The 24,730-nt window shown below is 46.3% G+C and overlaps 1 protein-coding gene across 1 annotated transcript; it reads left to right on the forward strand.

Moving 5' to 3' along the window:
- Positions 1–17: 17 nt before the first annotated feature.
- CDC42EP3 (CDC42 effector protein 3) lies at positions 18–24,436 on the forward strand. Its single transcript, XM_008069399.1, has 2 exons — positions 18–88; positions 22,443–24,436. The coding sequence occupies exon 2, from the start codon at positions 22,673–22,675 to the stop codon at positions 23,423–23,425; it is 753 nt and encodes a 250-aa protein (XP_008067590.1). The 5' UTR covers positions 18–88; positions 22,443–22,672; the 3' UTR covers positions 23,426–24,436.
- The last annotated feature ends 294 nt before the right edge of the window (positions 24,437–24,730 follow it).

The following is a 24,730-nucleotide window of genomic DNA, read 5'->3' on the forward strand; positions in this document are numbered from 1 at the left end:
GGCGCCGCGCCGACCGCCCCGCTGGATCTGCGCGCACCGGCGGGAGCTGCTGCGTCCTGGAGGCAGCGGGCAGCGGCGAAGATCCTTGGTGAGTCTGTGCCTGCCGGGGGCTCCTTCTCCACCTGTGAGTCTGCCCCGCCCGCGGCCGTGGCCGTGGCCGCTTCGGCATGCGCCGGTGTTAGGCTTGGAAACCAACAAGGAGCAGGGATTCCGAGGGCATCGCCTTCCCAGCTGAGGTCCAGAGGGCCAGAGGGGACAGAAAGAAAGCTCGCCCGAAGGGGGTCGGGCGGCGCGACCAGGACGCAGAGCTGCGCCGTTTGTGCCCACCAGTTTTCAGGGTGGGGCTGCGCGGTTGCATGCAACCCCCCCTACACACACACACACACACACACACACACACACACACACACACACACTCTCACACAGACACACACACACACACACACACCTATGGGCAGAAGCCATTCTGGGCGTGTGTTGCGTTTTTCCATCGGAACAAGCTGCGCTTGGCTACCGCGCCCCTCGTGGACTGGCACCAGGGCAGCACATGGGTGTACCCTGCGGATCTGCCCTGGCGTTGTCCGCCTGTGCCCGCGGCTCTCTTGGAGGACATTGTTGCTGGGGCTCCAACCTGCAGGTGACAATTGATTTTTTTTTTTCCCTGAACAACTGAAACGTTTACAAGATTGTTGTGTTTTTTTTTTTTCCTCCCTTTTTCTCCTTGAAACTGCCTTGACATAGACAAGTCTCAGACATGTGAGGACGAACGGACCGAGCCAGCCCTTTTTTCGTGATGAATTATTAGACTTCATCCCCCTCTCGACTTTGGGAGGCATGTGTTTCATCTTATAAATAGAAAGTAGCATATTTTTTGGCAGGACCTCCTTTATGCTGCAGCCTAGGAGAGGTCAGTTTAAAAATAAATATGCACTTGAATGTTACATTACTGAGAGCCAGGCTGTGGCTGGGACAAGCTGCGTGGACAGCAGACAACAGCATCAAAGGCCGGAGCGCAGCTGTGTTGAAAGGAGCGAAAGCCCCAGAGTGCAGCCCAGGCTGACAGTCAAGTAATTACATTTTGTTTTTTAAAAAAGTGAATTAAAATGAGAGTGGGAATAGGAATGTCAGGGGGCTATTGCAGCTTGAGTTTTTCCAGCCCTGGTGTATTTGGGGGAGTAGGCTGCTGAGGGGTGAGACCTCTCGGAGGCACTGATGAATGTGCTAGGGAGACAGTTTCCCTCCCTCCACCGCCCAGATCTTAGCCCTCACAGTATCCAAGAGCATCTTGGGGGTGCTGCCTTTAAAAAAGAACAAAAATGAGAGCAGCAGAGGTCTGTACCGTAAGAGCAAGGCCGGTCTGAGGGATGCTTCACATCACAGGGAGAAAACGGCTCCCCAGGAAGCGGTGACGGTACCCCCAGGGGTATCCCCAAGGTGAACTCAAAGGCTCCCAAAATGCTCTAACTTGTAAAAGATCTTTCATCGTACAACCAGGAGATGCACTTTCTATTCTTTTCTGGACAGTTCCAGAAGTCTTCTTTTTGATACCACCTGTAATTTGTATGAGCTTTTATTGGTAGCTAAGAAAAAGCTACTCAGGTGTGCCTGTGACAGAAATCCTTTTCAGAGTAGGTTTTGAGCACTCGGAAGTAAGTTGGGGCAGTTGTGAAATATTTAGCACCATCACATGTGAACTAAAGGGTAAAGACCATTTATATGTCCAAGAAGTGATTGGGAGTTCTTCATGAAGTCTCCCAAAGAATGTAGGTTTCCCCCTATTTAATAGACTTCCCCATTGAATAAAACACTCAGGCCCAGCTTCTGGGTTCACAGATAAGGAAGGAGAGGAGGAGAAATTTGGAAGCGTTTTTGGACTCTGTGCTTTCCACTGCTGTAGGTTTACATTGTGAATCCCATGATTGGAGCTTGGTGCTGTGACTGTGACAGCTGCTACCCACTAGAAATAAGATGAGCTCCCCCTTCCCTCAGTCTGAGCAGTGAAATTCCATTTTGTGTCTCAGTGGAACAAGGAAAGGCAGCTAGAGTAGAGAGTGTTGCCCAATTTTAGCTTTTTATTGCAGATTTCAGTGTGGTGCCGGTTGAATAAATACAAAGCCTTGCAACGACTGCTTCAAGGGCTTGCACGCGCGAGTTTGCCTGTTTAAGCTCCAGCTTTTCCTTTCATGTGGTGTTTTGTTTCATGTCCAACATGTTCACTAAAGCTGCTCTCTTTCTTTTATAAAATTCCTGGTATTCGTCAGCGTTGGAATAGTTGCTTTAACTAGTATCACCCGAAGGTTTTTTACCAGGCCATATACTTTTCACAAGCTCTTTGCCCACTAGCCATCACATTTATCTAGTGGGTGGAATAGAATTCACAACCCGAAAACCTCCAGGAAGGCTGCTCTGATTTTTTTTTTTTAATTATTAAAGTTCTTGCTTTCAGTCTGATTTCATCTAGGCCTGCCCTAATTTCTTTATGAACAGAATCCTGTAGACCTGTTTTTCTTTTCATTGATTGAATAAAAACCTAAATCTTTTTTTAAATGCAGTGTGTTTGCCAGAGAACAAGTACAGCCACTTGAAACTACCAGATTTGGCCAGCCACAAAATCCTCTGTTCCTTGCCCAGCACAGAAGGCCAAGAATTCTCCAAATGTATCACACTGTTCATTACTTTAGATGTTCCAAGTACTTCCTACATGCAGCCCATCCGGATTTTCATTACATCCAAAGTGATGAACAGTGTGATCTTCTCAGCCCTTTATCTATACTCACTCAATGTATTTCTAATAATCGTTTTAGGAAAGGAGAACTGTTTATATGTCCATTTACAGGTGTAGAGACTGAGGACAGGCCAGTTCTATCACTTAAAGTTGTACAACCAGGAAACTACCTAAACATTCACATGCAAATTAGCCACACAGTGGATTCAGGTGCATGCCTGAGTGGCTAATACCACATGGAAGTCAGCTGCTCTTTGGGTTAAGGGGTCGGAAGGAACCCTGAGGTATTGAAGCCTCCCTGAGTCAGAGTGGCGGGGCACATGTCCTAGCTCTGGCACTTAACACTTGTGTGACTTTGGGCAGGTCACTGAGCCTGTGTGCCTCAGTTTATCCATTGTAAAATGAGGATAATGAAATTACCCTGAGGATTAAAGAAGTTAAAAACTATAATATACTCAGAACAGTGCCTGGCCTAGAGTAGGCACAAGGAAAGGCTGATGCTTTCTCTGTTGCTTCTGTTGTTTTTCTAGGTGCTTAGCCAGCAGTCTAATTAGGCTGCCTAATTAGACTGCTGGTTTCTTGAGGGTGGGCACTGAATCTGGTTCTGTCTTTCATGTCCATAACTATTCTTTGAGCTAGATAGTATAGCCATCCCTTCTTATCCATGGTTTCATTTTCCAGGGTTTTAAGTACCTGCAGTCCAGAAATGGATGAGTATAGGACAATGAGATATTTAGAGAGAGAAAGAGGCCACATTCACATAACTTATGTTACAGTTTATTGTTATAATTGTTCATTTTTATTATTGCTGTTAATCTTCCTGTGCCTAATTTAGAAATTAAACTTTATCATAGGTATGTATGTCTAGGAAAAAACATAGTATGTGCAGAGTTCAGTATTGTCCTTGGTTTCAGGCACTCACTGGGGGTCTTGGAACGTATCCCTTAAGGATAAGGGAAACTGCTGCATAGCAGAATCAGGGTTTGAACTCATTTGTGTTTGAGTTCGTACTATAGACCACACCCCCACCACTGGGGCAGAGAGGCAGAGAAGCTATTAAATCTGATTCTTGTTATGACTTTTGTCCTCTGGGAAGGAAATCACTTCTTTACCCTGTATCTCACAGTGGAAGATGACAGTAACTGCCAGCCTTAGGGAATACCATGTGGATTATTTTATTGTTAAAGATGGTTCAATCCTGTACACATGGCAGCAGTCTTCTGCAGTGGATCCAGCATGAAAACTGCTAGGGTTAAAATAAGCGGTTACATTTGTACCCTAAACAAAGAGATTTGCCAGGTGAAAATGTGGAACTCTAGCATGAGAAAGCAAGCCACGCCACAGGCAGGGACAAGGACTTTGGGGGGTCTGGGACGAAGTGGAGCTTAGTATAGACCATATCTTTTTTTTTTTTGAGTCAGGTCTCACTGTGTCGCCCAGGCTGGAATGCAGTGGCATGCTCCTGGCCACTGCAGCCTCGACCTGCTGGGCTCTGGTGATCCTTCCACCTCAGCCTTCCAAGTAGCCAGAACTACAGGCACATGCTACTATGCCCGACTAATTTTTATGATTTATTGTAGAGATGAGGTCTCCTCAAGTTGTCCAGGCTGGACTGTATCTTACTTCAAAGTTCTAGAGGCTCAGGTTGCAGAGTCCAGTAGCCATGCCTGAACAGTCACCTCCCTGAGGCCAGGGACCACATGCACAGTTCCTGGGCATTTGATACTTGGCACCCATTGGACTTTGAGCCCATATTTGGTGATGATGCTTCCCTACAAACTAAACAAAGGCAGGTAAGGTGGGTGGGAAGGCCCTAGGCTCTGTGTTTGGCAGAAGTCGGTTCTGTTGCAGTCTACACAAGCCCCAGACTCTGTGAGATAAGCTCCTGGTATGAAAGATAGAGCAGTCTCCTTTGCCTTTGATGGTCTGGGTTGTGATCAGCTCTGGGCATCTGCTGTGGGGGCTGCTCAGACTGAAGCAGGGGTTCTGGAAAAGGCAGCTCAAAACCACTCAGGTTGCCTCAAAACCTAGAGCAACAGCCTTGGAGCTGTCCAACTCCACTTGGAATCTTCCTCTTCCATCCCTGCCTTTTAAAGGCTAACAAACAAAACAACACCCTACACACCAGAATAAATAAGTAACCAAATAGTTCCGCAGCAGTGGTCAGGTATGTTTCTTTCCTTTAAAAAAAAAAAAAAAAAAAAAAAGCTCTCCTTGGCCTTGTTACTTCAATGCCAAGTCTCACTGGAGTCACATGATGATGGACTGAGTTTGACAGTACCCCTGGTGAAAAAGCAGTTTTCAAAATTTAACAGTACAGTTTTGTGATATGAAGCATGACATTGATATTAAAATCATTGCTGTTGATATTAAAATCATTGCAAACTGTGTCAAAGCTGATGAGTTCCAAACTAGTGTTTGCGTAGTCCTTACTGCTTGCCCAAGTCATGATTTAATGTTAACATTCTAGAATCCCAAATCTAACATTTTTTTAAAAATGGATATGTTTGGGAAAGTTATGATTAGCCTCCTTTGGTTCTTTGTTACACAGAGGTCACAGACCTGCAATTAGCTAATAGGGCACCACCTGAAGTGTCCATGGAGCCATGAATGGCATCAGAAAAGGATTCTGTGGGACCCCAGTTTAATGAAGGTCCCGTTCTGCAGTACTTTTCAGAGCATCTAATAAGCCAGAGTGTACAGTGAATCTCCACAGAGGGGCAGTGTCCAGAATTTCCCACATAATTGTGCCCACAGCAGCTGCAAGACCAGCCTGGCAGGAAGTACGCTCTGGTCAGTGCAGGGCAGAAGCCACACACGCCCTCCCAAGCTGAAGGACTCAAGGACATTTAGAGAACCACAGGCTGTCCCGGAAGGAGCCGTCGAACACACCAGAAGATGTTGCCAAATGCCAAGTTGCTCTGCTGTTGGATGAAATGGATGCAGGACTAAAGTGGGGGACAGTCAAAAGATATGTAAGGGACTAGAGAGCTAAAATACAGGACTGGTCTTAGCTATGACCCCAATTGTGTAATTTTGACCTCGCCAGGTCGTCTTCTTCTAGTCCCTAAAACGTGGCATTTGGCGTGAGATGATCTCAGATCATCTCTGGCTGTAGAATCAGTGAGCTAGGATGAGTGGCACCCATTAGCACAGCTATCTTACTAATCATAACTTAAGGCCCTGGGTTGAAAAACAGACCAGTGCAGAGAGCTCTGGCAAGTGCAGCTCAAGCCAGTGTGGACGGCAGGGAACTTCAAAGGCAAGCCTCTGTTTAGACAGCTTCCACATTCGGGAATCTGTCATGTTCTGGTGACAGCTCGAAGGTCCTATTTGTAGACACATCATGCCCATGATAGATCGCTGTCATGCGTTTAGTTGAAAAAGACCTGTTCTGTTCAAATACATCATAATCATTTAGGTTACACACATTTTTTAAAACAAGCAAAGGCATTCTTGGTGAAACGTGGCTTTGCTGTTTCAGCATGTGTTTGATTTCTCTCTTTTTATTTTTTTTTTAACTTTTTTTTTTTTTTTTGCCAAGGGTCAGTTCAGACTTAAAACATTGATTTTTAACACAGCAGGAGACGAGGCTCCATGCCTTTGACGACCAACTTGTCATAGGGCAGGCTGCATCCCCCAGCATCTGAGAAGTGGAGGAGGGGAGCTTGGACCTGGCAGGAGGCCAGGGGAGGTGGAGGGGGTGGGATGGTCTCCAAGCTCTCTCAGCTGTAATCCTTGTTGCCTTTTTCCCTGTATCAGAGGCATTTCCATAGTCTTGTATCTTCTCCTGCCTTTAAATTATTGTTTCCTGGCCCAGGAGGCTGCCTGATTAGACTGCTGGCTTCTTGAGGGTTAGGCACTGAATCTGGTTCATCTTAGCATCGTTATTTCTACAATAGGACTTAACAAAGAAGTGGGGAGTGTAGCCCAAGCCATATTATCTGATTCTTCCCATAGCATCATCTTAGTTGTGTCTCTTCTTTCTTTTCTGAAAACCAAATCATTTGCCTCTGTATATTCAGAGGCTGCCAAAAAAAATGTATACACATTTTTAAGAAAGGAGAAAACTACTAAAATTGTAATACTCAATATGTACTAATAACAAAAGATGAATACAAGTCATGTTTGACTTCTGCAATTACAAGAGGTGCTCAAAGTGGTCACCATCATGTCCAGACACTTCTGATTATGGTGAACTAAAAGTAATATATAGATAGCATCTTTTACAATATGTATACATTTTTTGACACCCCCAGTAACATTTTTAACTATGCTTGATAGTTTTTCAAAGGCTTCTGAAAATAATACCAAGCTGAAAAGGAGAAAGGCATTCGCAGGACCTTAAGATGTCACTTTCTCATCAAGCCTGAAGTCTGGACTCAATGAAAAGTATAAAGTTCTTTTCTATGATTATTGATCACACCTTGGGCTTCCATTTCTCTTTGACAAGGTTGGTTGTGCCCACTCCCTGACCTCACACCCTCCAGATCCCACGAGGTCCAGTACCACCAATTTGAGGTTCATTCCATTTTCTTTTCCTTTTTTAAAACTTAAGATAGAAACAACATAGAAGTTGAATAAATCAGAGAAGGTAACTTAACTCTTTGGGTACCTCGCTTTCTTTTCCATAAAGAGTAAAACATGCTGGGCGTGGTGGCTCAAGCCTGTAATCCCAGCACTGTGAGAGACCAAGGAGAGGGGACTGCCTGAGCCCAGGGATTCGAGACCAGCCTGGGCAACTTGGCGAGACCTCATCTCTACAATAAATTAAAAAATTAGCCGGGTGTGGTAGCGCACGCCTGTAGTTCCAGCTACTTGGAAGGCTGAGGTTGACACTGGAGTGGCCATGAGCGTGCCCTGTACTCCAGCCTGGGTGACACAGTGAGACTCTGACTCAAAAAAAAGTAAAACAAAGTGAAATTTAAGTGGAATTAAATGGATTTTTCTCCCAAAACAATCATCCACAAGGGAGTGCAGGTCACCAGAGAATTTAAGAGAGGAAAATGTTAGATTGCTTATTTATATCTTATGAAGGCTACTATAAAAATTAAAACACTTGTATCTGACCTATAATAGTTGACAAACTCAAGGCAGTCCCATTATTCCCAAGACTGGAAGTTTCTCTCCTAGAGATAATAGACACATGCGCATGGATATGAGATGTTAGCCCCAGTCCTGCATGACAGAGGAATTAGCTGCTTCTGTCAAGCTGGTGATAGGAATCTCTTCCCATTTTGGAGACTGTTCACAGGGTAGACGCAAACCGTTTTAGCCCAGCTGCAACTGATGACTGCTGATACAGGCATCATTTAAGAAGATGTGGGCATAGTTATTTGGCAACTAGGATGGTTTCCCTCCACGTTGTATTTCAGTAGATAGTCTGGTTTTTCGTTTGGGAGAAAGATACTGCCTTGTGCTTGGGTAGCACTCTGTAGATTTTCACACTCAGCTCTTATCATCACCTGTGGTTATTATGAGGGTTGGGATCATTATCACGGAGGTAGCTGGTGCCCAGATGCATCAGGGGTTCTGCATCTTATGGGCTGGCTCAGAGTTTTGGTCCAACTTTTTCTGCCTAAGGCCTGGAACCCCAGTGAGATCACTGTTGTGTTGGGCCATGCAATAGGGTTTGGTTTGGTTTGGTAGATGTTTTAATAGGTTGTTTGTTTTTTCCACGTATCTGGTCTGTGCCAGCCTCACATTGATCTTCAAAACAACTCTGTTCTATAGAATGTCCATTGTAGTCTCTTGAGATTTCCACATACATTTTAAGCCAAGTAAGCCAGTTCCCCTTAACCATTTCCTTTTGAAAGGAAGCTCAGGAGAGCAGACTTATTGTTTCTCCAGGGCCTCGTTCTGTAAGTTTGACTTAAATATAACCAGTGAGTTGGAATTCAGGAAGAGGTATTGTCAATTTTTTCTTAAGTCTTACCTCTCCAAAACACTATTTGCACTTTGCAGTTAGGGATAGAAGTCATTTCCCTTTCAAACAGCCTGTCCACAAATATTTGCCTAAATCCCAAAGATTTGTATGATCCTGTAGAATTACTCTGGTGTGCACTGATACACGATTCAGTTATCACCTTGCTGGATAGAGGAAGGTTAAAATGTTTTACATATGGAAAAATGAAAGCCATTGCCACCAGAAAAGAGGCACAGCTCCTTATTAAATGATATGATTTTTTTTTCCCTGTAGGAGTCACAGAAAGACTTGTCTTGCATTTCAGCAGGGCAGGCAGGGTTGAAGAGAAAGAGTCACAATAATCTCTTTCAAGCTTTCTCACTTGTTTATTCATTCAACAAAATGTTTATTCAGCACCTACTATGAATAAGAGATAGTTCTCTCCCAGATGACAGCCAAGTGGGAGAGAAAGTCAAGTAAGTAGTAATTACAGTCCAGTGTTAGTTGGTAGGTTTGAAGTGTATACAAGGTGCCATGGGAGCTTAAGAGGCCTTGGGGTGCTGGCAGGAAATACCTTGGGATGCAGGCCCCCCAGATTGCTGGGGTGGGTTTCACATACTGTTTTATCTTGTCTCCAGACTGCCCACCTGCCCTGAAAGGGTTTTAAGCAGAGGGTGACAAGGCTACTTGAGGATGCTAGATAGCTCATTTTGGTGTAGGTTAGAAGATAACATCGAGGGGCAGGGAGGCAGCTGGGGGCAGATGTCCTTGTGCAGGAGAGAGATCGTGGGGGTCAGGAGTAGGGTAGTGGGGATAGACCAGGGGAGGTAGAGTCCAGAGACACAGATAGGATGACAGCACTTACGTGGAGAGTGAGGCGGGGAGGAGTTGGGTGACTTCCTACCATTTTCTAAGAGGGTGAAGTGACAGAGGCAGACGCTCAGGGCAGGCAGGGCAGGAAAGCTAGCAAGCCCCATCTGGGACCAGGTGTGTATGGAGTATCTAAGGGAAGCAAAATAGAGAAGTCTAGAATATAGGGGGATGGGGGGGGGAAGTCCAGGGCTTATCAATCTCTCTGGGACGGACCACCAGTTTTCGTTTGGGATTACCGCCCCTGGTAATTTTTCAACCCTTCCCCCTACTTCATACCTCCCTTCTTTAGGACTTCCGTGAGTCTGTTGTTCCCATCTTCATGTCCATGTGTACCCATTGTTTTGCTCCCACTTATAAGTGAGAACATCCTGTATTTGATTTTCTGTTTCTGCGTTAGTTCACTTAGGATAATGGCTTCCAGCTGCATCCACATTGCTGCAAAGGACATGATTTTGTTCTTTTTTTATAGTTGTGTGTTTTTGTTTGTTTTCACTTTCCAATCAGTTGTAGGACGATACTATTATGCAATATACTACTATACCACTATGAGTGTGCAGTTTGGGCCACACGCAACCCTCAGGCAAGCTCAACAGTGCACAGCTCCCAAACTTGTTCAGTGGGAAGAAATCCACTGGTCACGTGCTTGGTTGTTATGGCAATGTCAGAGCGTTTTTAAGAGCATCTCTCGCTGTTTCTTTACTTATTTCATCATGGACTGGCCCTGGCCCACAGGCCCACTTTGAGTAGGTATGCGTGGACTGAAGGTACCGATTTGGAAGTTACCGTTAGAGGTGGTAGTTGGGATAACAGACAGAGATGTGATTGCGGGGGCGGGGGGGGGGCGGAGGGGAGATGGACAGCAGCCATCCAACCCTGTGAAAGTGCCGGCATGTAAGGCAGGGGTTCCTACTTTTCTGTAAGGGCCCTTCACATTTTGAGGGCCACATACAATCTTGTCACAAACTCCCTGCCTCTGACCTTGTAGGGCAAAAGTAGTTATGCTAGGGTTCCTCAGCTGAAGCACCTCTGAGATTTGAAGCCAAGATAATTCTTTGTTTGGGGGGATTATCCTGTACATTGTGGGCCATTTAGCAACATTCCTGACTTCTGTCCACTAGATGCCAGTGGTGCTAGATACCAAGTTATGAGAATCAACAGTATCTCCAGACAGTGCCAGATATCAACCTGGGGCCCCCCAAAATCATCCTCAGTTGAGAACCACTGAGTTGTAGACAGCATAAATGTGTGGGCGTAGGTGTGTTCCCATAAAACTTTATTTACAAAAATGGGCAGGTGACCGGCTTTGGTCTGCCTGCTGTAGTTCGTAGACCCTGACCTAAGGGATGGGCAGAGGGAAAGCTAAAAAGGTTTATTCAGTGAAGTGTGAGTGCCTTCTGTGTTCTCAGCTCAAGAGGAGGCTCTGTAAGTGACCAGCACGATGGCCTACATGGCCTAAAGGGCCTACAATGTACAAGATAATCCCCCCAAAACAGAATTATCTTGGCTTCAAATCTCAGAGGTGCTTCAGCTGAGGAACCCTAGCATAACTGCTTTGGCCTTACAAGGTCAGAGGCAGGGAGCTTGTGACAAGACTGTATGTGGCCCTCAAAATGTGAAGGACCCTTACAGAAAAGTAGGAAGCCCTGCCTTACATGCTGGCACTTTCACAGGGTTGGATGGCTGCTGTCCATCCCCCACCCCTCAACGATTCCCCCTGAGATCACATCAAAGAGGAGGGACTTTTATTAACAGTGATTGTCACAGCACTTTTGTTCACCTCATTCTTGAGCTTCCCACCTACCTGGAGGTACCAGACATTCAAATCGCAAAACCAGAAAGCAGGAACACAGCAAGTCACGTAAGGTAAGGTCTACACAAGAGCTAAGGAGACTTCCAAGCAAGGCAGGAGTGAGGCTGGATTACGTGAGGTGAAGTAGGGACTTCCTTCAGGAAGGAAGTGACTCTGAAACTGGTCTCAGAGGAAGTTACAAATAGTGGTTGATGGTAAGAAGGTGGGAGAACATTCCAAGTAAGGAACACAGGACTCTTAGTTTCCGAAAGTCAGGAGGGAAATGTGTCAACAACAAGGGAAGGGAGCTATTGTCCCTGGAGAAAGCTGTGTGATTGTACAATGTCCCCTGCATGGGCTTCCTTTGTGAAAAGAATTAACAACACTTAGCGCTGTTTTCTAAGAACGGGATGTTTGTTTTTCTCCTTGAGGCTCAGGGGGCTTTTGTTACTTTAAAATTTTAACCTTTTGACTTTTACCACCTAGTCAAATCCCTTTGAAGATTCTTTTTGACTGTAGCAAAAACACTGAAAAGTCCCAGTGAGTTAGAGATGGAGGCGCTAGGGTCCAGGACCCCTTTTTACTTGTTGGCTTCTGACAAGGTGGATGGGGCATCTCTGCCTCTCGTGGAAGGTGAGATCTTAGTGCAGCGTTTCCTCTTGGTGCTGCTAGACTTCAAGATAGATAGTCTTGAGGCTGGCAGTCCTCACGTTATCAGATCAGCAGTGGTTAAGGGTTCAGCTGTGGGCGGAGTCCCGGCGCCTCCACGTTTTGGCTGATGAGAGGCAAGAGCTTCAACTAAGACTGCTTCTCAGAGGTATGATCTAAGTGTAACATGAGATGGCGCTTACCTGCTCGGCCCACGGCAGGCACGCAGATGTTAGCTGTTACACTTCACATGTGTACATCCTTAGAGAACCGGGCAGATCAGATGTGTCACTTTCTAGAGCATCTCTGTAGACTTGTACTGGGAATTGGCCCCGGGAGCAAATTAGCCCATCTCTCTTGATGGAAGGGTCTAGCAGGGGTTATGGATTTCACACTCATACATTTCAAGTTTTCTGTGAGCCATGTGTTGTGGGTGGTAGAAAGATGGATAAGACCCAGCTTATGTTCACAGAAGAGCTTTCAGTCTAATTAGAGGGTATTCATCCATTCATTCATTCACTCATGCAACAAATATATGTGTACTGGCAGGCACGCAAATAACACAGGGATGTCTGCCTAGAATGGGTTAAGAATGGAGTGGCCACCACCAGGTTCCAGATATACCCAGTGATGGTGTGTTGCAGAGAAGCCATGTTTCAGCCCATCAAAAGAGCATGCATGGATGTAGAGGGCCCTAGCAGGATGACAGATTATCTTAGAAACCCTTATCTGTCCCTTCATGCCACCAGAGAGAACATTCGAGGGACCGATATTTGAGGACATAGCATAAAGACAGAGGCCCAGGAACTTGACTCCCTAAGGTGGAGTAGGTCAAGTGACCATAATCTGAATCCCTGGACCCTGTCAACTTGTTATTTTGGATCATTTGATACCTACTATGGGCAGAACTGGAATTTTACATAGAATAAGTAATTGCTGTCTTGACTGTGGCGAGTTTTTTTCTGAGCAACTAAGCATCTTTACCAGTTCCTTGCTTCTGAGTGGAGTTTGGAATGAATATCCTCGCTGAATATTGCTGAAAACCTAGGGGAAGTTTCCTTCCTGTATTGATGCTGTCCTTGACGCACCACAGACCAAGTCAGATGCATTCATTTTGAAAGCACATGAACCGTTCACAGCGATGACCTCACGAAGTTCACATCTGCCAAGCCAGCGCGCCTGCCTGTGCTTCTGACCGTCCCCAAGGCTGACTCCCACATAAAACTAGTCATGATAAATGAAGCAGGCATGCGAGAACCTGCCCTCCGCCTGCCTTGCTGTAACTGTTGGGGATCAATGTCTATATTGAGTCTTCCCCAGTAACACATTTCTCACAGGGAGAAGGCCCCTGATGGCCCTTCAGAAGTGCAGACGAGGCACTTTGTGAGGTGGACCCTCTGTCTTCCAGTCTTGCTTCTAAAAGATCTTTCAAATTAGATCCCATCGATGTGAGGAGTGCACACAGATTAGCAGTGAGTCCCCCGGATGGTATTTGTGGGTCTCTATGTAATCAAGATTGTCAAAGTACAATAAATTCAGCCCATAGCTGAATCATAAACAAGAAGTCCATTTATAAATAACGCGAGGTGAGTGGGTCTGTAAAATGCTGCCTACCCAGGCTGGCTAAGTCATTTGCATGATGGAGCCCAGCAGCTGGGGTTTCACAGTCTCCTATGCCCGCAGTTCCGAAGATGTGGGGAAAGGATAAGAATCTAAAAATAGAAAAGGCATCTTCTTATCGTCTCATATGGGTGGGGTGCAACAGACGAACTATGAAAAGCATCCCCTTTATAAGGGATGCTGCTTACTGGGTGTTCTCTGGTTACACTGATTTCTGTCTTAGACTTTCACTTAAGCGCAATGCTGCATTTGTAATCCTGTGATTATTTTTCCCCCATCTTGAATTTAAAAAGTCTTTGTCTGATTTGGAGAAGCCCTCCTACAGAGGTTTGCAAAAGGATTGGCATCCTTCCCAATCAGTGCCCACATTGTAGGAATATTTCAGTGTGTCTGATCCCAATGGTTGGCTGGTCATCTCTACGGCAATAAAAAACACAGCCATATTCAAACAGAAATCCCCTTCAAGGGAAAGTCAGTCTCTGAGCATTTTATATGGGAATGTGGCTTGGGAAACTGGCAGTGATATGTACCCATGTTGGAGACTCACAATTAACAGGCATACAACACCACCTTTCGCACACGATCAGGGAGGCTCGGGACAACTGCTGCCCTCCCCGTGGGATCCTCATCCCATGGCTACACTCACAGCCTCCACCCTCCCCACTCCAGCCTGTTCCATCTTCCAAGAAACCCGAGTTCCTTCTGGAGGAGCCAAAATCTGCTTCCTTGTCGTTTCTGCTTGCTAGCTCTGGGGCCTCCCAGAACAAGTTAATCCCTTTTTCATTACAATTAAATGAATCCCTCCCAAAGGATTCAGAGCCCCAAAGATTAGTTTTCCCTCTCTGTTAGTTTTCTTTGAGCTGTTCTATTCCCTCAGCGTCTTCTCATGTGTCCCAACCGGGTTCCTTCACCTCCCAGTCACCCTCCTCAGAGCATGCAGGGACATGTTCCAAGTAGCCTTTATCCCTTTAAATATGGAGCCCAGGGTCTAATTCTGGGGGTTGGCCCGTTGGGATTATCTTCACCTAGTTGGCAGCAGAGATAAATACCCCAGTGATGGTTGGGGAGGTGGTGGAGGGGACCTGGCTGAGTCATCGTCCTTCCCTGGGGCTGTCGGTTCGGACATGAAGGAGGAGTGGCTGGATATTTTGTCACCGGGCCTCAGTGGTGCAGTGGCCCACAGCTAGGTGCTAGGAGGAAGGACATATAAATACTTATGTGCTGAGGACAAGTGAAAAGTATTCAGAAGCTGGAATGTCCTTGAAGGATGTGACAGCCAAGCCAGATAGGGGAAGTCAGGACTCACTTCCTGCATGTTGGAAAAAGGCCAGTCTATGGTCCTTGGGGACAGTGGTACCTCCTTGCCCCACCTACCCCTGTTCTTATCCATGTGTGTTTTAAATTAACATCTCAACCTATTTTGCAGGATAGCAAGATTTTTTTTTTTTTTACCCTTTCTCTCCACTAAGGATTAATCTAAAAACAATTAGTGGGCAAACCGAACATTCCTTTCTTAAAATAAATGGAATGTGCTTAGTATCCCAGCCTCTCTGTTCTTTTCAGAGTCCTGTGAGTTGCCAATACAGTCACCCTGAAGTAATTTAGGAACTGATTTTGCCGTCTGTCATTTTTATAACCTCTTGCTTCTCCAACCTCCTGGCCGCTGTCCTGTTTTGGTATTTTCAGCATCAATCTGTTTGCCAAAAGGATGGTAAGAAATGAAGCAAAGCACCGCTTCCGTTTTTTCTTAATTGGATTATGATTGCTGTGATTATTTCTATTATTATCACTGTCATTTATGCTTCGGTCAGTCACGAGAAACCAGGATTGTCTAGCTGAGAGCAGGAATGACAGCCTGGCTCTCTGCCTTTCTTGCCAAATCCATGCTGTAACTTCCGCTCAGGGCCTTTTGTGCCTTGAAATCCTTGGATTTGGTGCAAATACCTGTAAGTGGGCGTGTCCTTTCACAGTGGATGCTATGCTCACATGTCTGTCTCTGCTGGGCGGCCTTTCTGATCTTGATAGCCGGTGCCAAGTGGTCAACTGGCAAGCTGGACTCTTGTTGACAAATCTTTTCTTTCTAGTACCCAGAAACTGGAACTTTTGTCTTCAAAGGAATCTAATTTTCCAGGTAAATATTTTCTCCAGTATCATCTAAGGCGGACGGAGGAGCAAACTGTCATCCAAGAATGAGCAGTCCTGGAGAGTTCAGATTTCAGGGTCAAGGAAAGGGTTTTGGAGAAACAAAGGAACCTGTTTCCTCCCCTCCCTCCCTCCCTTCTTCCTTCCCTCCCTCCTTCTCTCCCTCCCTTCCTACCTTGCTACCTTCCTTCCTGTCTTTTAAGATTTGAGGAAGATAGGGAGAGTAGAGGAATAAGAGCAATGCAAGAAAGCTGGGGAGAGTTGGGCATGGTGGCTCCTGCGTATAGACCCAGCACTTTGGGAGGCCAAAGTGGGTTGAGGCCAGCCTGGGCAACACAGCAAGATCCTAACTCTTAAAAAAATGTAATAAAAACATTAGCCAGACTTAGTGGCACATGTCTATAGGCCCAGCAACTCAGGAGGCTGAGGTAGAAGGATCACCTGAGCCCAGAGGGTTGAAGCTTCCAGTAAGCTGTGATCATGCCGCTGCACTCCACCATGGGCGACAAAGTGAGACCCCCAACTGAAAACAATTAAAAAAGAACAAAGAAAGCAGGAGAGACAAAGCAAAATGGAGAGTGAGGAAGTGAGCTCTTGGCTGCAGGGAGGGGTTCAAAGGTGGGGAAAGGGGAAGCCTGAGTGTGGGTGCCCTGCACCCACAGATGCTCAATGCCCACGAGTTCCTGCTGGCGGCAGCGTCTCGACTGATAACAGGAGCTGAAAGGCCCAAAGCACCTGGAGTGGTCTTCCTACTGGGCTCTTCTTTGGTCTTCTCCAGCCACCCCTCCCCCAAGCAGGCCCAAAACCCGGGGTGCCCCCGACTCAGGCTGTCCTGCTCATTCAGGCCTAGCCTGTCTGCTGCCATGTGGCCGGCCAGCAGGCTCCCAGAACTCAGGCATCCTTTTCTCAAAATGCTGAGGATAAGATTTCACAACAGGCACTTAGGGCCATTCCTCCCACAACGGTTGTCTCTGTCACTGGCCACCCCCAGGCAACCCCACCTGCCTGCACTCTCCCTACGAGGATGTCCTCTGGCCATGCCTCCGGGATCCTGTGCCTTCCTGCCTCTTCTCATTTTCCTGCTGACTAAGGTCACTCCTCTCTCGAGGTCTTTTCCCTCCTGCAAAGTAAAGAGCGATGTTGCCTCCTTGACAAAGCCCTGATTGCAGCAGAAAGGACTCACTTGTCCCTTGGCCAAGCCTGAGTGGGACGCAGCTCCACCCTCCCTCGGAAGGTCTTCCTGTATCCACATGCTGCCATTTCAGACGTGACTTATAGACACATTCTCCTGATGTCTGTGGTATGATCAGTAACTCATAGGTTCAACAGGCTCTTTGGGACCTAAGCACTATGTGTGAAATTGACTCTCCTGGAAAATGTGATCTGAGCCCTACAAGTTTATTTATTCATCATATTTTAGAATAGCTAATTCATTCACATGAGTCAAAAATCCCAAATCATAAATGGATGTGTAGTTTCCTTTACACCCTTGTTCCCCTTCCGCCCACCGTCCCTCTCCTGTAGGCAGTCATTATTATTAATAGTGATAATTAATAATAGTCATGTGTGTGTTTCCAGAAATTTTTTTATAGATAGAAGCCAGTACAAGCAAATGTACACACTTTTGCACCTATTTTTTTTTTCCTTTGATGATGTATATCTTTGGACATTTTCCTTATGAGTGTACTAAAAGCTTCTTCAGGCTGGGCATGGTGGCTCATGCTTGTAGTCTCAGCACTTTGGAAGGCTGAGGCAGAAGGATCACTTGAGCCCAGGAGTTTGAGACCAGCCTGGGCAACATAGCAAGACCTTGTCTCTACAAAAAAATTTTAAAAATTAGCTGAACGTGGTGGTGTGCGCCTATAGTCCCAGCTACTCAGGAGGCTGAGCCTGAAGGATCGTCTGACCCAGTTAAGGCTTCAGTAAGCTGTGATCATGCCACTGCACTTCAGCCTGGGTGATAGAGTGAGACCCCTGGCTTAAACAAAAAAAAGAAAAGAAAAGCTTCTCTATCCATTTTTAGACCCAAATGGTATTGATTTGTATGGATACATCAAAATTTATTTAACCAGCCTCTGTAGGTGGACAGTTAAGTGGTGTCCAGCTCTTGACTCTTATGAACTGTGCTGGTTTGAACAACCTTGGACATTATTCCTTGTGTATGTGAGTTGGATGAATCCCTGTAAATGGAGTCTGGGGTCAAAGGCCACATGATTTGCAGTTTTGATAGATATTGCCAAACTGCCTTCCATTAAGGTGGGACTTGCTCATGTTTCTGCCTCACCCTCATCAGCCCAGCACATGTTACACATTTGTGTCTTTTTTATCTTTGAGAAAGGGTCTCACTCTGTGGCCCAGGCTAGAGTATAGTGGCACGATCGTAGCTAAACATAACCGCTGACTGCTGGGCTCAGGCAATCCTCCTATCTCAGCCTTCCCAGGCATACATCACCATACCCAGCTAATTTTTTTTTATTTTTTGTAGAGATTAGGGTCTCACTGTGTTACCCCGGCTGATCTCAAACTCCTGAACTCAAGCAATCCTTCCACCTCCACCTCCCAAAGTGCCAGGATTGCAAACGTGAGCCACCGTACCCAGCTACACACTTGTGTCTCAGACAGGCTTTGGAATGCACCCCTGTCATGATTTGGGAGTTGACTGAATTCCCAGGCAGTGTGCTCATTAAATGTCCCGTCAAGACCTCGGAGTTGAGAGCCTGGCCCCTTTAGTGTTTGGTGGCCATGTGGCCTTGGCATGGTGGCTCAATGTCGGGGCCTCAGTAGCGTCTCATTTGTAAAGTGGGGAGAGTAACAGTAATGGCTTCATGGGTTCTTCTGAGAGAACTAGTTCATGTCAGTGCCCAGCATGCAGGGAAGCCTTTGCTATACATTGACTGTTGTAGTAAGTTCTGTCAGCTCCCAGGAGATGCCCATGCCCTCTCTGGGACCAGCCACTTCCTGCCAGGGAAGAAAGCACCCCACTAGGTTTCTCCCTAAGCGACTGGCAGAGAAGATGTTGAAAGAGCAGTTGGCCTGGGAAGTGGAAGGGAAAAACAGTAAAGCTGCATGGACTGAGCTCAGAAGGTTCAGAAAGGAGAGGGCGAGTGGTCAGGGTAAGAAACCATCAGCGCTGGGTCCCCTCTCCTGGGTTCAAGCATGGCTGCCCGCACCAAGAGAGGAAAGATAACAGATGAGAGAAAAGGACCAGATCAAAGCTCCAGACTCTTCCTCAGAAAATGCAGGTGTCAGCTCCTCTAAAGCTTTAAAGCTCAGCTGGACACAGTGGCCCACATCTGTAATCCCAGCACTTTGGGAGGCCGAGGAGTTCAAGACCAGCCTGGGCAACATAGCGAGACCCCATCTCTACAAAAAATAAAAATATTAGCTAGGCATGGTGGTATGTACCTGTAGTCCTAGCTTTCCTGGGAGGCTAAGGCTGAGGCAGGAGGATCACTTGAGCCCAGGAATTTGAGGCTACACTCCAGCTTGGGTGACAGAACAAGACCTGGTCTCTAAAAAAATCACAGCAATATACAGTTGTAAAAATAACATTTTGCCCTAAATTTCTCATTTATTTTTAATATTTCAAAGTCTTTGGGAACTCTTAGGACTGGCACGTTATAGAAATTCAATATAAAACATTATTTCTAAACACCCAGAAGCCTATATCCCTGGCATACGTAAATATGATGTAAATATTTGTAGAAGGAAAGAAAAGTGCCTTTAAAGGTATTTTATTTAGGCTCTCCCACTTTCTAGCATCTCACTCTCTGCAGCTTATGTAGCCTCCTTACCAACCCCTTTCTTATCCTTTTCTTCTTTTTTTTTTTGGTTAGAGACAGGGTCTCTCTATGTTGTCCAGGCTGGGCTTAAACTCCTGGGCTCAAAAAATCCTCCTGTCTCAGCCTCACAAGTAGCTAGAACTAAAGGTACACACCATTACATCTGGCTAATTTTTTGTAGACACAGTCTCACTCTGTTGCCCAGGCTGGTCTTAGCGCCTGGCCTCAAGTGATCCTTCTACCTCAGCCTCCCAAAGTGCTGGGATAACAGGCGTGAGCCACTGTACCCGGCTTACCTTTCCTTTATTTTTTGCCATTTCCCTCCAACCTTCAGAGGGCAGCCCTCCATGCCTCTGACGTAAAACCCAACTTCAAGTGGGCCGAACAGGCCTCTGACTGGAAGCCCCTGGTGCCAGTGCCTGTGGCCAGGCAAGGACTGACCAGAGACCGGGCCTGGTCTACACCTTGCTTCCTTTCAGGTGCCCGGCCGGAAGGCCTGCACACTGGGCACTCCTCCCCCAAGCTCTCAGAGAGCAGCGACCATTTCCTCCTCTGTTCCTCTTCCTCCTTTCCTCCTCACTGTTCCAAAGTCTTGTTTAGTTAAGGATGGATGTCAGCAATCCAGTCAGAGGGTCAGGGACCACTTTCCAGCTCCGTCTCCATGAGACTTTTTTGAAAAAAGAATTTGAAACACCCTGCCCTGAGGCCTGGCCTTGCATAGTCCTGGCTCTGCCAGCTGACACAGGCACCCCTGGCATGCCCTGTGCTGCAGTGGACACACCATATCTTTCCACGACAGCTGTGCGTATGTTGGGGACACCATTCCGTGGGCAGCTGCACCTCAGGGTGCCCCACTGCTTCCGCAGGCAGTCAGCCACACTGTGCCCACAGGGACAGGAAGGTCACCACCGGACAGCAGGGGCCCTAGGCCAGGACTGGGCATTGTGCACTCAACAGGAAGGAAGTTCTGATGTTTTTGTAGGAAGACCGGGTGTTTCAGCTTTTGTTACTTTGACAAGACCCAAATGAAAACTAAAACGACAAGAGAGAATGCCAGGACCTATAGTCACGTTGTGGCTGGCAGCACCGTGGTCAGCCCACCCCGCGTGGGTGCAACCTTCCTTATGCTGCCCCAGCTGTCTCCCCACTTCTCCAGCCCGATTGTTCTCGGCTTTCAGGCCTGGGTTGCTGGACAGTGCTGTCACACCAGCAAGCTACTTCCCAGACAACCAGATGCTGTCATGCTAGTGGACGGTGGCGCACAGCTCTTGTCATCTGCCACTGGTAAACGAATTTAAAACTCTTGCTGAAAGGAAAGAAATATGGGCAGATGCAGGCAGTCTCCAGCTGCTACAGAGCAAATGTGGCTCCCGTCAAGCTACTAGCTAACCCGGTCATCGGAGTAAGTATCCAGGGAGATGAGCGCCTGAGGGGTAAGGTCCTAGCCGAGCCATGTGGAGTGTGCCTGCTGTGGGGAAGGTTTTAGCTCCTTCGTGTCAGCTGATGCAACCAAAGAACTGGAGGGTTATTTCAGAAGATAGGAGTGTCTCATGAGTGAAAGAAGGCCTGAAGTCCCCAGCGCTACCCTCTGTCTCATTAGATCTGATCTTGTCATGTAGTATGGGCAGGGAGGGTGTATCCATTTTCCATGCTGGTAACAAACTACCACAAGCTTTGGGGCTTACAACAGCACCCACGTATGGCCTTACGTTTTCTGTACATCAAGAATCTTGGTTGGGCTGAGCTCCAGGATCCTACTGGGCTGTGATACAGGTGTGGGTCTGGGCAATGGTCTCATCAGAGGCTCGACTAGTGTGAATTCACTTCCAAGCTCCCTCACATTGTTGGAAGAATTAATCTCCACAGGCTCAAGCATGGCCTGACCACTTTGTCAGAGCCTTCAAGGGGAGTCTCTCCCCCATTGGCTCAGATAGAGTCTTCTATAACATAAGCTAATCAGGGAGTGACCTGTCTCCTTTGCCATATTCTCCGTTAGAAGCAAGTCACAGGTTCCAACCACAGAGCACTTAACACCAGGAGATAGGTCGCAGACGCCCTTAGAATTCTGCCTACTGTAAGGAAAGGCAACAAACATTATCAATAATGTGTTGGAAGTATTCCCAAGTGAAGGCCCACCCAGTCGTATCTGACCATGTTTTTTGTTTTAAATAAAGCAGTTTTGTTCTTTTCCTTTCATCTCAGATGCCTCCAAATCCTGCCTCCAATCCTGGAATCCCTGACAGTCCAGAATGTGCCACCATAACTTGGTTCCACCTTTAGCTCTTTTGTTCACTGGCTGTATGCTACTGAAAAGGGGGGATTTTTTAATTTTAATTTTTATTTTTGATGGGAGGAAGTCTCCAGAATCTGTTTTCTGTTCTGTAAACATGCGTTCCACTAGGATTTCATGGGCACAAACATCTAATAGATATCGTCACTTAGTGAAATCATATTTTCCCCCCTTTCTCTGTAGGACTATTCATTTTCATGTGTTCATTTTAGTTATATCCAAAACGCAACAGCAAAACGTTATCAGTCTTACTGGTGTGTACACCAAAGCAAAAAAGAAAAAATATGTTCAAGCAAATCCACTTGTATTTAGGAGCTGAAATCACTCAGGTCATTTGATGACAGCAGTTCTTAGAACAGAGGAAAAGGGCTAACATTTTAGACATGTCCAGAAAATCACATCCATGGCCTGTCTAAAAAGTGCTGATGTCGTAGGTTTGGGGTTTGTAAGTCTTTCTTCCTCTCCTTTTTTTCTTTTTTCCCCTGAAGTAAGACCAAGATTCATTCGCGATTCATTTTTATCCTGCGTAATGGTGGGAAACAATGAGATAAAGTTCGGCTTTAGGTGGGAACCGGCCCTGTCATCCTTCACAGGCTTTTGTAAAAAAGCAGGCCCAAGTAGACCTGGAGGGGTCAGCAGATTATAACCTGCTTTGGTTTCTTCTCCAGGTTTCTTCTTGTTGTGGAAGGTAGTGGGTGATGTAACCGGCTCTCCAGGAAGCCCCACTCAGCGGCAACTTCCAGAAGGTCTCTGAGACCCTGTCTCATTTCATGGCCTCTTCTGAAGCCACTTGAGAACAATGATGTGACAGTCCCCATCCAAAAGGACTTTCGGAGACGTATGTGAAGAAAGTGGCCCTTTTCTCCCTCTTGCGAAAGAGACATTCCCAGACCCCAACATGCCAGCCAAGACCCCGATTTACCTGAAAGCTGCCAATAACAAGAAAGGAAAGAAGTTTAAGCTGAGGGACATTTTGTCTCCTGACATGATCAGCCCTCCCCTTGGAGACTTTCGCCACACCATTCACATCGGCAAGGAGGGCCAGCATGACGTCTTTGGAGACATTTCATTTCTTCAAGGGAACTACGAGCTTTTACCTGGGAACCAGGAGAAAACACACCTGGGCCAGTTCGAGTTCTTCCGGGCCAACAGCACCTCGGACTCGGTGTTCACAGAAACACCCTCCCCGGTGCTCAAAAATGCCATCTCCCTCCCGACCATCGGAGGGTCCCAAGCGCTCATGTTGCCCCTGTTGTCCCCTGTGACCTTTAGTTCCAAGCAAGAGTCCTTTGGGCCAGCCAAGCTGCCCAGGCTTAGCTGCGAGCCTGTCATGGAGGAGAAGGTTCAGGAGAAAAGCAGCCTCTTGGAGAACGGGACAGTCCACCAGGGAGACACGTCGTGGGGCTCCAGCGGCTCTGCCTCTCAGTCCAGCCAGGGCAGGGACAGCCACTCCTCCAGCCTGTCCGAACAGTACTCCGACTGGCCGGCCGAGGACATGTTTGACCAGCCCGCCCCCTGTGAGCTCATCAAGGGCAAGACTAAATCCGAGGAGTCCCTCTCTGACCTTACGGGCTCCCTCCTCTCCCTGCAGCTGGATCTAGGGCCCTCTCTTCTGGATGAGGTGCTGAATGTCATGGATAAAAACAAGTAACAGGATGCCAGCTTGTTTCCCTTGGGGTGAAAGGTACCAACACAAACACAAAACACTCAACTGACCACAAAGAGGAGGGCTTCACGGGCTGTCTTTGCAGTTGTGTGATGGGTTTTCTAAAACGATGTTCCTACAAAGTATTTTTGTACCTGTGAAGCCCTGTTTGCAAAAACAATTCAGAGTGAAACAAAACCTGTCCCGGCACAAGGAGGAAGTGAGTCAATCAGCTCGTTTTCGGTGGGCATGGCTGCCGTTGCACTCCCATTTTTTGGCTGCAGACGTGTCAGAAATCTGGCTTGGCCAGGATGGGCACTAGCTGTGGAGGGCTGGGCGAGTCACGTTAAAGAACTTCCAGAACTTTATGGTAATCTGACATTTTCTGAACAAGAGGAGGTCACAATTCATTTTAACACCCAAGCCTTTTTTCTAGACTCTTTTCTATATTATATTGTTTGGGCTCACCATAAGCGAATTCTCCAGTGTTAAAACTTTCCTCTGTTTTCACATTTGAACAACTGTATGGGTTTTGGGGATTTTCTTATAGTTCTTATATATCCCTATATATTATATCTATATTGCAAAATTTTGACTGTCAGCTACATGTTGGTAAGACACAAGCAAAGTATTACTGTAACTAAGTTATTTTTAAAGTTAAAATATATTTTTACGTGCCTTTGGCTTTTTATTGCAGAGTCTACATTTTATAGCTAATACATCAAATGTTGTCATTTGATTTGTTTCCATGGGGGTTCCATTGTAAGTTGTGTATGTGTGTGTTTGCAAAAGTGTATGCATACTTAGCTTGACTTTTTTTTCCTTCATCTGTTATCCTGCTTCTAACGGCAGCCAGTAATGGATTGTAAAAGTCTGAAGGCACAGGTTACTCATGATTGTCCTGCAGAGACTGTGGGTTATACCACATACTGTTATCTGGAAACATGGGTATTTTAGTACAGTACATACTTGCATTACATAGGTACTTCCTCCAACACAATAAAGAGTAAATGTTAACATGAACTTGCTTGTTTATAGTAATAAACAAGAACCTAAGAGAATAATATCTTCCTTAAATCTAGCTAGAAAAATTGCTCTAAAATGTACATAAGCCTCTAACATAAGGTAAGAGATGATTTCCATTCACTCTCATTTTGATTACTTCCTAAGGTTTGAGATTCTAGAAACTGGGCCCCTCAACTTTAGGAGAAATGAACATGTGGGATCAGATTGGTTTTTTTTAGTGTCAACACTGTTTCCCCCCGTCAATACTCATTTCTGGGCATTTGCTCCCTGACTTGAACACCTTTT

This window comes from Carlito syrichta, unplaced genomic scaffold, assembly GCF_000164805.1.
Source record: "Carlito syrichta isolate Samal-C Ts95f unplaced genomic scaffold, Tarsius_syrichta-2.0.1 Scaffold311990, whole genome shotgun sequence".
NCBI classification, from domain to species: domain Eukaryota; kingdom Metazoa; phylum Chordata; class Mammalia; order Primates; family Tarsiidae; genus Carlito; species Carlito syrichta.